The following is a 12901-nucleotide window of genomic DNA, read 5'->3' as shown; positions in this document are numbered from 1 at the left end:
CTTGGGCACTCCGAACGGAGACATGTCATCGGAGAAAAGGATGAGGTCAGTTAATAAAATACTTAATAAGACTCGTGAGCTGTTAAGAAAGGTTTGTGAAGACATGTTTACTCTGTTCTCAACACAACCGTAGTTTATCGGGAAGAAAGCTGCTTACGCATTGAATGAGGGTCTTGGAGTAATAGCTTGTATTGGGGAAAAGCTAGAAGAGAGGGAAGCAGGCAAGACATTTGATGTTTGCTTCGAGCAACTGAAGGCGTTTGCTGGTAACACTCTTGTATGACGATCTCATGTTCCAAATCATGTCTGCACTCGTTTAACTGCAGTGAGTTATTTGCATTTCCAGATGCTGTCCCTAGCTGGGACAATATAGTTGTTGCATACGAACCTGTATGGGCAATTGGAACTGGCAAAGTTGCATCTCCTCAGCAAGCACAGGAAGTCCATGTAGCTGTCCGCGGTTGGCTCAAAAAGAATGTCTCTGAGGAAGTCGCTTCCAAAACGAGAATCATATATGGAGGTGCGTTAGACTAGTTGTCCACTGCAAAATCAGACTTTTGGTTGATTATTTCCTCCTGAATTGCCAGGTTCTGTCAATGGAGGCAACAGTGCAGAGCTTGCCAAAGAAGAAGACATTGATGGATTTCTTGTTGGTGGTGCCTCCTTGAAGGTAAGAAGTAACTTTAGACGTTTGTGGATATGTTCTTTATAAAAAGAAGTAAAGCTCACACCCACCTTTGATGTGAACTTTAGGGTCCTGAGTTTGCAACCATTGTGAACTCAGTCACGTCAAAGAAAGTTGCTGCTTGATTAAGAACTATCAGTAACGGAAATCGCTAGTCTCCATGGAACAGATGAGATAAGAAATAAAAGGGAGGAGTTTAGCGATCTTGTTGTCGTGTTGTTTGTGTTCTTACTTCTTCTTCTTGAACTAATAATGTAAAAACAAAAAAGTTGATTCATGAGCTCTGGTTTGACGGAGATAGAGAAAAAGGGTCTTTGATTAAGATCTTTGTAACTAAAGCTGTGATTCTCTATATTTACTTTGAGTAAGCTTAACTCAAGAGTTTCTTCTGTATAATAATCTACAGTAAATCAAATCTCGAGCCACACTTAAACATATGTGCTCTAATCCCTCAAATAAGTCGCAACTCATTGTGAATTGCTGATAGACTACGTTAGAAGATTTTTCATGCCTAGTTTGAAGCGACCGCTCCCTCCTGTCCGAGAAGCAGCTTATCCTCAAGTCACCTTCTATAACCCATCTTTCTAACTTAACCTCATGGCTCCTGAGTCTCTCTCTCGTCTCTTCTGATCAAATCATTAACTCGACTATTTTAGAGTATAATATATATTGTTTTGATGAACAAGTATAAAGATGTTAATGTACTGCTCAAAAAGGTTACTGATGTGTCATCCGTGGACATGCCCTGTTATAGAAGATTAACAACAACAAAAAACGCAGATCTAAACCATTATAAGTTAAGTTGTTTCATGAGGAGAATGTTTATGACAAGAAGTAAAGAGTGTCTAAAGAGTACAATGCTGGAACCAAAAAGAGTAACGTTTAAAACCCTAAATATCCTCAAGACTGAACTTAAACATGGAAACTCTTTCAAAACGCCGAAGCCGAGTCTATGACAACTAGAAAGAGCAAAAAGCTCCTTTAGTTCTTCTTGTTCTTTGATTTCGCGGACAATGTCTTGGCCAGAGTAGTTCCCTGGAAGTATAACACAAATTTCAACCAGATTCAATCATATTGTAGAGGAAAGAAGCGTAACGAGAGAGAGAGAGATAAGCGAACCTCGAGCCATTCGTCAAGTGATGCGTCAGTAGACCTGGTTCCTACTTCAACCTTGGACACCTTTTTGGTTTTCTGTTAAAAGAGGAGATTATCAAATGAATATATATAACTGTACAAAATGATTCACTGGAAAGAAAAGGAAATCCAATTGGTTACCTTAGTGAGACGCTGTACTTGGCTGTATGCCCATAGACCGAGGAGGAGGAGGAGACCGATTCCAAGTGTAATAAGGAAGACAGATTCGCCGCTGAGGAGACCTCCAGATTCAACTACCTCTATGGTTCCATTGTAGAAGACACTCTGGTATGGCTTTCCTTCCACGTCGTAAATGATATAACCCACCAGATCAAATGCTCCAGGCTGTGAAAGACAACAGCAACACCAAGTAAGATCAGATTCTATCGATTACCCCGTTGTATTTTTAGAATGAATGAGAATGATATGTTGTCTATGGTAGGATATGTGTACCTGCAGGTACTGACTGACTGCAAAGATGTAAGGGAATGTAGCTTGAAGAGACGTTGGGATGGATGCATTGTTGAATCTCTGTAATATAAAGAGAGTATAAGACCATCAGAAAACAATAAAATCATAACACATATTTTTTTAAAAATGGTTTCCTAGTAAAATGCTTACCAGCATGGTTAGATTCTGAACCAACAACTTGTGATCATAAGGAAGATGAACGCTGGCCCTAATTCCCATTACCCCGACGTTAGTTTTCCCTGTTTATGTCACATCCAATTTGGTGAGATATTAAGAGATTTAACAACCAACAGAAAACACAAGCCAAAGAGATAGCTACCATCATTCTTCAAAGCAACAAGGAGCTCAGTCTCTTCTCCAGCTGGAACCACTGCACGAAAACAAAGAGCATTCATGATGACAAGAATGGATATAGATATAAATACGTGAAGAAGAAGAAGAAGAAAGGAGAAAACACAAACATTTGGCAGTGTTTTTGGGGAAGACACAAACAGTCTCAACTCCTGGAGCAGAGGTCAAGTTATCCAAATCCTGGTCATCTTCCTCAACGGCATCATCACTGTGTTCTCCCACAACATCGTCAACAAGACTGGAATGATCCTCGGCATCAGATTGACATCTAGCAACTGACAAAAGAAACCAAAAAATACCCATCAGGCGACATGTTACTACAGTGTTCAAACATAACGTCTTCTTCTGAAAAAAGGTTACAAAATTGGGAATTATCCTCTAATCAAACACCAACGGGGAGAAAACAAAACACATGCAAGGCAGACACTATTGAAGAACATTCGATCTACATTTGAAAGTTTGTCTATTTGTGAAACCACATTGCTCAATTTGGATAACGAACTCAATTTCATTCGGATAGTCGGATCAATGAAATAAAGAACGTAACTTTGATCGAAAACAGGACTAGATCCCTATCGAAGAAACCCAGATCGGATACAGAGATCAAAAATATGAAATCTGTAAATTGGGGAAACGCAAGCGATGAAAACAAATGGATCTAGATCTACAGATTCCAGGTCAAAAGAAAACAAAAGAAGAAGGGAGAGAGAGAGAGAGAGAGAGAGAGAGAGGGGGTGCGAACCTTGAAGAAGAGGAGATGCGAGTAGAAGGAGAGCGAGGAACAAAACCCTAAGATTCATCATCGCTATCGCTATTGCTATCGCTGCTTCTACAAATTTGGTCAACCAATACAGTGTCTCTCCGATGCTATTTATGCTTTGCCCCTCCTCTTTCACAATTAGTGAATTATTTTATTTCTGAATAAAAACAAAACAAAACAAAAAAGAGATAACAAACACGAGTTATACAGAACACAACACAACCATAGAAACTCGTAAAACGACAGCGTTTTTGTCTTGTCTCTCATTTTGATTTTTAGACATGATTTTGTTACCATTTGTATTTTATATACCATCAGGAGGATTCACAAATTACTTTCTTAAACATTCTTAATTTATGTGCCCTCCTCCTTATTATTATTATCAGAAGATCTCATACAAAAAATTTCATATGAGAATTTCCCAAGAATAACTGGGAAAAACTATATAAATTAAAAAGATATATATATTTCCATGATTCCAAGTAATTAAAAAAAAAACGAGAGTATAATAATGGTACATTGAGGGACTGATAATGAGAATAATAAAGCATTAAAAAAATCCATGAACATTCCACTACTAGTCTGCTAATACACCAAATCTCATCAATCATGTCAACTAGATTCCATGCATGTAACAAAAGCATCTTCTGCTCCAAAAATCAATCCCCATGGACTGTGTACCGCTCCCACTTCTTTGTCGGGTCGTAAATCTGCCCAAAGATAAATGCGGAAGAAAACTTTAATTCCTATAATTATAAGATTAGCTGAGATTGAGAAAAGTACAGAGCAAAGGTGGATTTGGGAGTATTTATTTACCTCCCATCTGGAAGCAGGGAATATATGCTTGTTCTTCTCGTACCAATGCCTCTCCACAACTTTACCCGCATGCGACTTCAATAACACCACATTTTACAAAACCTTTAGAAACAACTTCCTCCTCATCATCAAACTACTCTGTTTTCTATATGCAACTGTGGGGTTAGGGGAAACATACCTCATCTTTCTCTATCGTTGCATCTGCTATTGTTCTCACATCTTCATGCACATCAAAGTGAAACAGCTGTTGACAAGAACAGTGCAGCAGTGGGTGAGTCTCAGTTACGATTTCTATATGAACTTAATTCACAAATTTTCTGCAAGGCATACCGGGCCACTCTTCCCCCTAGCTTTGTTAATGATCAGCTCATAGAAACTGTGTTGCTGCATTTGCAATAAACATTTCCATGTTATCGTTAAGTTCTAGATAGTGTGAGGGGATAATAACTTGATAAGTGTAATGGGTTCTCACATGCGGGATGATAAGATCTTCCTTGACATATAGCAGATTCTCAACTGATGTCGTCCGAATCTCCCGGAAGTCAGGGGCAAGCTGCTGCTGAACAGCCCGCAGAAAATTCCCAATTGCATCACCCTTGCGGACCTGTAAAAAAGCGTAAATCATACAGGTGAGTATATGATCAGACTTAATCTCAAACAGCACTATAAAGATGTAGCTTGTGCTTGCCTGGATAACTCGTCTATGGCCCGTCCCATCCCAGTAACTGTAAGTAATCTGAAGAGGCTCGTCTGAAAAGCAAAAAAAAACTAGTTAGTTAGACAATCTTCCTTAAATCAAGTGTTAGTACTGAAATTAGAAGCAACTGGAAAGTGGACAACTTTTAATCTGCTCTTGTTCACGAAGCCACTGCTTCTTCAGCCTTTCACGTTCAGCTTGTTCTTCCGCCTCCCGCTCACTGAAACAGCAACCTCAAAACACCACAGCTAAAGTTGAGACTTACTGCGAAAGCAGACAGGGACGATAAAGGTAAACAAGATAGCTAGAGATCACCTGTCAGGCAGGAAATTAGTTTCCACTGAGGGGTCCTTGCCAAGTTTTCCGCAACGTAAGTTCATTGTCCCAGAACTCTCTACACAAATAGTGTACATGATAGAAGTTACAAAGAGGAAAACACTCGAACAGTAGATGATATCTTAAAATTTCTATGCTAGCAAGCTATTTGCATTTTAAAAGCTCTAACAACCAAGCAAGATTCCAACTACAGATATAGAATTAATGTCTCTAATACATGTTGAGATTCAATATATCTGCAAAAGATAGAGATTCTACTTTTTCAACTTCCACACATAAAAAGGGATTCATCATTTCTGAAAAAGACAGACATTATACTTTTCAACTTCTATACAAAAAGGGAAAAAAAATTATAGTGGTTTAATTGAACGACACATGTATCACACCTAATCTTAAGTTCTTAACTATACCACACAAATCACCACTGATGTCACAACAGCATATTCCGGAATCAAGGTAAACTGGTAAACAAATACTTAACAAAGTCTAAGAAGTGTCCAAGTAAACTAATTGCAATCTAGGAGATCAATCCACTTACTGTTTTCTCCATCATCTTCATCACTGCCATTCTCGAGATCTTCAGCAAAAGATAAGAGGGAAGATCCCTTAATCTTTCTCTTCTTGTTACGCTTCTCTAGCTGCAACTCATCTTCCCTGAAGTTTAGAAACAAAGTCGATCAAGCTTAATCCAGAAAAACAACATCAATAACTACGAAAAATGAACTTAAAAGAAAAACCAAACTCACTCTTGTTGTAGCTTCTGCAGTTTCTCTTTCTCTTCTTCCTCGAACTTATTACGAATATTAACCCTCTACAGATATCTCAGACACAATTAACACCATCATCTAGATAACTATAAAAATTGAAGGATAAAAGTCCATGAATCCAGTTAGTACCTTCTCCACATATTCCTCTCTTGTAACTAAACCGACTGTTTCTTTCTTGAAAGCAGTGTCAAGAATCTACAAACAAAAGAAAAAGAAAAAGCAAATTATGTCAAACAACCAAGTAGTCACACCCTAAACATCACATTAAGAAAACATTTCGGATTCTGTATATACTTCACACACCAAAGCTGCAATTTCTCAAGTACTAATGATCTAATTTTGTTCTGTACTTGAGAAATTGCAGCTTTCATACATATACCACTGAGAACTGAACCTTGTACTCATGCTAACCCCTAAGTATTTCGGAAACCTCCTAATTCAGAGTTAGAACAAAGTTCTAAATCTAATATTCCTACAACAATCCACCATTTAAATAAACTCTCGAAACCTAGAAATCGGAAAGTAGTATGTATATACAGTTGGTGATCAGATGGGATCTTGATTGGTCGAACCTCGCAAGAACTGGTGCCGAATTGGAGAAGGCCAGATTGGTCTTTGCCTGAGGCAGTCTTGCTCTTTAGCTCTTGGATTTTTTTGCGTTCGGCCTCTCTTTGCTTCTGAAGCCGTCGTATCCTCACCGCATCTTGAGCCGTACCAACGTAGCCGTCACCCATACCCGACATCTTTCTTCTCCCGCTTCGTTTCCCTCAAAAACCGGAATCGAATTCACAAGATTCTTCCGACCGCCATTGTTGAGAGAGAGAGAGAGAGAGAGAGCTCTTTTATGCAGTAGAGGCATGTGTTCATTTTGGGCTTTTAAATGTTTTCTTTATGGGCCTTTAAATAATATCATCAGGCTTAAATTTGGGCCTCTCTCAAACAAAACAAAAAACTTCTCAAGTGATGATGCTTGTAGGTATAGGACTCATAGAGTCATAGGATAGGAGTGTGGTTCTTTCAGTGTCTGTATTGTGTGGAGGCCATTTGTCCATGATGTTATAGCTTAGCAGCTTCCTAGACCGTGGTTGGGCGGTCGGAGTGTATGAGAAGTGACCCTGAGGCTGAGTCTACTCCCACGGAACATTGTACGCGAGTTCATCGTCTTCAGTTTTGAACCATCTATTGCAAAGCAAAAACATTTCTCTTGAACATACGAAACATTAGACACGGTCCACACTACATATATATATATATACAAGCACCTAGCTAGTGAAGAGGGGATGGCTTCTCCGATGACTTTTAATAACTCCTATGAAAGATATAGTGTCTTGTCTTCCATGATGCAAATCCAGCATTGGTTTGGTTTGGATAATTAGGTTCATAATCGGTGATTTAACCGTTTTAACTCAATCCACTTTAAAGTTGATTTTACTCAATCAGTTGAATCTTTCTATTGAACAATCTTTTCACCACCACATCCACATTGTATAAAAGTCAGACGAATGGTGTCACAGACTCCTTTTTATGTCACTTCTAAGCATTATATAAATACAAACTTATATAAAAAAAAAACCTATCTAATTTATTAGAGATATAATGACTGATCTATATAGGTTGTCCCTTAAAAAAAAGTAATGAACAATATATACATAGAAGTCATAGTCGCTATAGCCTATATAGATGACACACCATCTACAAAAGTGTGCTATTTATGTTTTATTTAGTCATATTTCTCGTTGTATAATTAATAAGTTTTATAAATGCGATCAATGCATACAAACAGTCGGAAGAAAGGCTATTTCTTGATTCTACACTACGTACTGAAATCGCTTGCTCTGTTAGAGTTAAGGATCGTCGGGAAACATTTAATTATAAGGATTGGTTACATATTTTACTAGTTAGAAACAAATCGGATCGACATCATATATTAGACACTGATGATGATCAGTTAGATTTTGAATGGCTACAACATATATCATCAGATAATGTAGAGTAAATGTGCTATATACAATTTAAATATGTGAATATGGATGTTTAAAGTAGTTGAGAGAAGAATAACAGACAGTGTGTTTGAGAGCTGGCTTTTTCTATAATAGTCAGGAATTGTGGCTGAGGGGCCTTGCCAGCTTCGATAGATAACAAGAAGTAATGTCATAAATTATTAGTTCGATTCTGCCTTCTAACCAATAACCATATATTTTTAATTTATCACAAATTTCCCTACTAGCCAAATCAACAATATATGTATAAATATACCTTTTTAAACCTATATATGTTTTTTTTTGGGCACAAATTTTGTTTTTTAATTTTTTGGCATAAATTATGTTGTTCGTTACCTTTGTTACTTAGATCATGCGCCTTGCATGCATGCCGTACTTTTAGCCATAGTGGTAAATAAATGACTTGTTAATTCAAGCATTTGAGACGTGGACGTATTACCAACTACGTTATTCTCAATTTCTATTACTATATATAGCCTTGTGATAAGGTAAACTTTATAATTTTGTGTCGTATATTAATGTGGTCGAATTTGGCCACCGACTTTTACTTAAATACACAGATTTCAGATTTAACAATCACCGAATGTACGTGACTGAGCTAGCTATAAAACTCGAAACTAAATATATATGTTTTTTTTTTGCTTGGATAATCAACAAATTCTGGAATTGTACGAAGCTAGTGAGGTGTACTAGGTTCATACATATATAGTATCATCGGGTTAAGATTATTGTCTTTCTTACATCTAGTAGACTTGGTAGTTGGTTTATCTTGAACGATATAAAATTGTATTCTTCTTTTCTTTTTTTTTCCTCCACATATTTAGGTGATTAGAATAAACGTGAACCCTCCCTATCTGTTTTTGGGGGCAAATAAACTAAAGTCTATCCTCTAAAGACTAAGGCTCTCATGTGAAACGATTTAATTTGGGGTCGGTGGTACTCGATTATATACGATCTCATTTATTTGTTCATCTACGTACGTCGTTAATGTTTATGAGTAGTTTATCTATTAACATGTTTATTCCGGATCAATGTATTCCAATTACAATTAAAAATGTTTGAAACTCGAATAAAAACCAACTCGATATGATCATATCAAAATCCATCCATACTAATTTCAGTTAATTATGTATGTTGGTTCTCATTCTTTTAAAATGAAAAAGTTGAACCAATGATTGTATTGTGCATATGTATCGAACGATAAGCAGAACTAACTAAAGTTTAAAGAAGAAGAAAACGACACTCGTACATTCACGTGGCTACGGTACCACCAAGTAACCGTAACTTTAAAATAAAACAGACTAAAGAAATAAACCAATGAATTTATGAAAAATAATAGCCGTAAGCGACCTATAAATTTACAGGAGAGGCGATCTCAGTAGAATCATATGTTCTTTCTCCTCTACTAGTCACATCTACCTTCAACAAGAGAATCTGATGAGGATATTACCTAAAAACGGAGGTGCTTACAGCATCCTCTTAGTCTTTGCTCTCTGTTCGGTGGCTCATTCCCTTAACCGTGACATCAAGGTCGTTGGCGATGTCGAGGTCGTTGGCTACGCAGAAAGCAGCAAATTCAAGATCCCCAACGCATTCTCAGGTTATATTGTAATATATGCTTTAAAATCTTATACTCGATCAAGTCCATGCATGTTGTACACACTTGTACTTATATGTAATGTTCCGGTCGAGAAGTGTCGGGATACCTCTCGGTCCATATATAGTTTGACTGATTATACATGGAATAAAGCACTTTCTCATATATAACTAACTAACTTAAGTTATGTTTTTGGTTTCGTTACGACTTTCAAACTAACGCTTTTGTTTGAAAATAGGACTCCGAGTAACGATAGAATGCAAGGCGGCCGATTCAAAAGGCCCTTTCGTTACGAAAGGAAGCGGGGGAATTGACGAAACAGGAAAATTTAATCTCAATATTCCTAATCATGACATTGTCGGAGACGATGGAGCGCTAAAGGAAGCTTGTTATGCTCATCTATATAGCGCCTCAGGCAACCCTTGTCCGGCCCACGACGGTCTTGAAGCCTCCAAGGTCGTGTTTCTATCGAAATCCGGCGAAACCCATGTTTTGGGTCTCAAACAAAGTCTAAAATTCTCACCGGAAGTTTGCATCTCAAAGTTCTTTTGGCATATGCCTAAGTTCCCTTTGCCTGCGTTAACGTTTCCTAAGATCAAGAAGCCTTGTCCCCCATTTTACAAGCCACCGGTTGTGATCCCAAAGAAGCCGTGTCCACCAAAGATTGCACATAAGCCCATCTACAAGCCGCCGGTGCCTATATACAAGCCTCCGGTGCCTGTTTACAAGCCACCAGTGGTGATCCCCAAGAAACCATGTCCATCAAAGATTGCACATAAGCCCATATACAAGCCACCCGTGCCTATTTACAAGCCTCCGGTGGTGATCCCAAAGAAGCCATGTCCGCCACTTCACAAGCCGATCGACAAGCCCTCGGTGCCTATCTACAAACCCATCTACAAGCCACCGGTTCCCATCTACAAACCGATATACAAGCCACCAGTAGTGGTGATTCCAAAGAAGCCATGTCCACCACTTCCCAAGTTTCCGTCCTTCCCACCTAAATACATTCCCCACCCTAAATTCGGGAAATGGCCTCCTTTCCCTTCTCATCCTTGATTGAGAGTTACAAAACAAATATATTAACTCTCTCTTTCTTATTTCAAAGAAAAGTGAGTGATGCCAAAAAAAATAATATTGCTTTGTTGCTTTGTTTAATAATTGAATTCTCTATGTAGATGTTTGATATTTCTATACCTTTAAATTAAATAATATTTTGTATTTTTTTCTTGTTAAATAAACTCTGTGATTTGACATTTTCTCTTTTAACTTCTTTTAAAAGATCTAGCTACTATTGTACGAGAAATGTCAATTCCTCGTAAATATCCTTAACCTAAGTAAAATTTTAAATTTGACAAAATGTAAACTAATCGCAATAATTAGGGATAACAAAATTATAGCGTTTAAGTAGGATTGACGATCAAAGAGAGCATGTGGTTAAACCAAACCTAAAACCGTTGAGATCTCGGCACGTGTCTCAGTCCAAAGGGCCTAGTATTATTTTCTCACTTACATTTCACATGTCGTTATAAATATTTCACCTCTTGCCCTCTTGGTGCTATAATATAAGTCACACATACAGTATATGCTTTCGAGATCGACAACGAGAATGGCGAACTTTGACATGCGCATCGGTGGTCAGACAGCGGGATGGATCGTGATGGAGTTGTACGCATGCAGACAAGACTCCAAAGACGGCTGAGAATTTCAGAGCTTTGAGCACCGGCGAGAAAGGTGTTGAACATAGCGGTAAGCCACTTCACTTCTAAGGATCTTCATTTCGACGTGTGATCCCTAATTTCATGTGGACGGGCGGCGAACCTATATACGGAGAGAAAGTTCGAGGACGAGAGTTTGAAAAGGAAGCGCACATGACCTGATGTTCTCTCTTGATACTTGAGAGTTGAGACCATGTTGATGTTAGATTAATAGTTTTTAAAATCAATCTGTAGCACCAATGATCCTTATTGGATAGTGCATACGAGAGTAACGAGCTTCGATTAGGCCCAATACCACTAGTCCTAGTCACTTAGTTGACATTTCCGACGATGGCAGACGGTCTTTGAATTGAGGTTTTTCCGTCACGTCGCTCAAGTTTCCCCAAGGTTTCTCTTATGAAGACTCTAAATCAACAAGTGAGGCAAAATGTTGGTAGTCTTTCAAGGTTGTGGTTACTTCTGGTGTCCTTTGCCTTCTAGTTCTTGCAATATTGGTTTGTTTGGGCAAAAAGAAGTTTGATTTCTCTGTGTAAAATATACTATCCTGTTTTAGATATCTGTATTTCCTTGTTGGGTTCTCTGAGTTTGGGGCTTAGTTTCCGAGAGCTTTAAGCCTCGTCGGTTTGTTTTCCCGGGGTAAAGTAACGTCGGCTTAGTTTCCAAAGGTTAAAGTTCTGCTGGCGTTTCATGTATTCCACCTTTATTTCTTTTTTAATATATATTTCAGATGAAAAAAATAAAATTGCAAGTTTGCAAACATTAAAGAAAATGGACACGTGTCAAATTCTGGATGGACAAATAGAAGAGCATTCACCGTGGTAAAAAAAACCCTAACCTAACCACGGTTAAGAAGATCATTCACAAAACAATGGAGATTCCATCACGTGTCTCAATCTAACGGCCAATAATATTATATCTTCTCACAGGATATTTTCTATTTTTTTTCCTTCTCTCACAGCATCTCTTCCTCTCTCTCTATATATATAAATATATCCTCTTGGTCCCTATCCTTCACAAATTCTCTCTCTAGGTCACAGTTCACACACACACTTTAATATTATTTTGCCCCAAATCAATCGGAACAAACAACAATGGCGTCGCATCCCAAAGTTTTCTTCGACATGACCATCGGCGGTGCACCGGCGGGAAAGATCGTGATGGAGCTTTACACCGACAAGACCCCGAAGACCGCTGAAAATTTCAGAGCCCTCTGCACCGGAGAGAAAGGCGTCGGACGTAGCGGCAAGCCACTGCACTTCAAAGGCTCTGCGTTCCACCGCGTGATCCCTAATTTCATGTGCCAAGGAGGGGATTTCACCGCCGGGAACGGTACGGGCGGCGAATCGATCTACGGATCCAAGTTTGCGGATGAGAATTTCGAGAGGAAGCACACGGGACCTGGGATTCTGTCGATGGCGAACGCCGGAGCCAACACCAACGGATCTCAGTTCTTCATCTGTACGGTGAAGACTGATTGGCTCGATGGGAAGCATGTGGTGTTTGGTCAGGTGATTGAAGGCTTGGACGTTGTTAAGGCTATTGAGAAGGTCGGATCTTCTTCTGGAAAGC

General features: G+C 38.6%; 5 protein-coding genes across 6 annotated transcripts in view; 3 read left to right on the top strand and 2 right to left on the bottom strand.

Annotated features, from left to right (window-relative positions):
- LOC104702660 (triosephosphate isomerase, chloroplastic) overlaps positions 1–1064 on the top strand; it is a 3311-nt gene extending 2247 nt beyond the window's left edge. The window contains exons 6-9 of the mRNA XM_010418558.2: positions 134–266; positions 347–520; positions 588–670; positions 754–1064. Of these exons, the coding sequence (XP_010416860.1) occupies positions 134–266; positions 347–520; positions 588–670; positions 754–810 (447 nt within the window). The 3' untranslated portion in view covers positions 811–1064. The remainder of the gene's footprint in view (positions 1–133; positions 267–346; positions 521–587; positions 671–753) is intronic.
- Positions 1449–3539, bottom strand: LOC104702659 (translocon-associated protein subunit alpha). The gene is made up of 8 exons (XM_010418557.2): positions 3384–3539; positions 2752–2916; positions 2610–2660; positions 2441–2529; positions 2273–2350; positions 1961–2164; positions 1805–1876; positions 1449–1720 (listed from the first exon to the last, which is right to left on the bottom strand). The coding sequence occupies exons 1-8, from the start codon at positions 3442–3444 to the stop codon at positions 1667–1669; spliced, it is 774 nt and encodes a 257-aa protein (XP_010416859.1). The 5' UTR covers positions 3445–3539; the 3' UTR covers positions 1449–1666.
- LOC104702658 (protein XAP5 CIRCADIAN TIMEKEEPER) lies at positions 3863–6849 on the bottom strand. 2 transcript variants are annotated; one of them, XM_010418554.2, is made up of 12 exons: positions 6590–6849; positions 6147–6212; positions 5997–6061; positions 5789–5904; positions 5230–5308; positions 5058–5134; positions 4906–4967; positions 4690–4821; positions 4548–4601; positions 4396–4461; positions 4218–4292; positions 3863–4111 (listed from the first exon to the last, which is right to left on the bottom strand). In XM_010418554.2, exons 1-12 carry the CDS (start codon positions 6758–6760, stop codon positions 4061–4063), a joined length of 1014 nt encoding a protein of 337 aa, XP_010416856.1. In that variant the 5' UTR covers positions 6761–6849; the 3' UTR covers positions 3863–4060. The 2 variants fall into 2 exon arrangements, with proteins under 2 accessions (XP_010416856.1, XP_010416858.1); XM_010418556.2 differs by lacking the exon at positions 3863–4111 and having other exon boundaries at positions 4229–4319.
- Positions 9382–10837, top strand: LOC104702657 (proline-rich protein 2-like). Its single transcript, XM_010418553.2, has 2 exons — positions 9382–9617; positions 9853–10837. The coding sequence occupies exons 1-2, from the start codon at positions 9455–9457 to the stop codon at positions 10671–10673; spliced, it is 984 nt and encodes a 327-aa protein (XP_010416855.1). The 5' UTR covers positions 9382–9454; the 3' UTR covers positions 10674–10837.
- LOC104704952 (peptidyl-prolyl cis-trans isomerase CYP19-2-like) overlaps positions 12319–12901 on the top strand; it is a 1011-nt gene continuing 428 nt past the window's right edge. Inside the window, exon 1 of the mRNA XM_010420951.2 lies at positions 12319–12899. Within this exon, the coding sequence (XP_010419253.1) occupies positions 12424–12899 (476 nt within the window). The 5' untranslated portion in view covers positions 12319–12423. The remainder of the gene's footprint in view (positions 12900–12901) is intronic.

The sequence above is a fragment of the Camelina sativa genome, chromosome 7, assembly GCF_000633955.1.
Source record: "Camelina sativa cultivar DH55 chromosome 7, Cs, whole genome shotgun sequence".
Taxonomy (NCBI): domain Eukaryota; kingdom Viridiplantae; phylum Streptophyta; class Magnoliopsida; order Brassicales; family Brassicaceae; genus Camelina; species Camelina sativa.
Note: the sequence above shows the minus strand (reverse complement) of the source record. Positions and strands in the feature narration are given on the sequence as shown.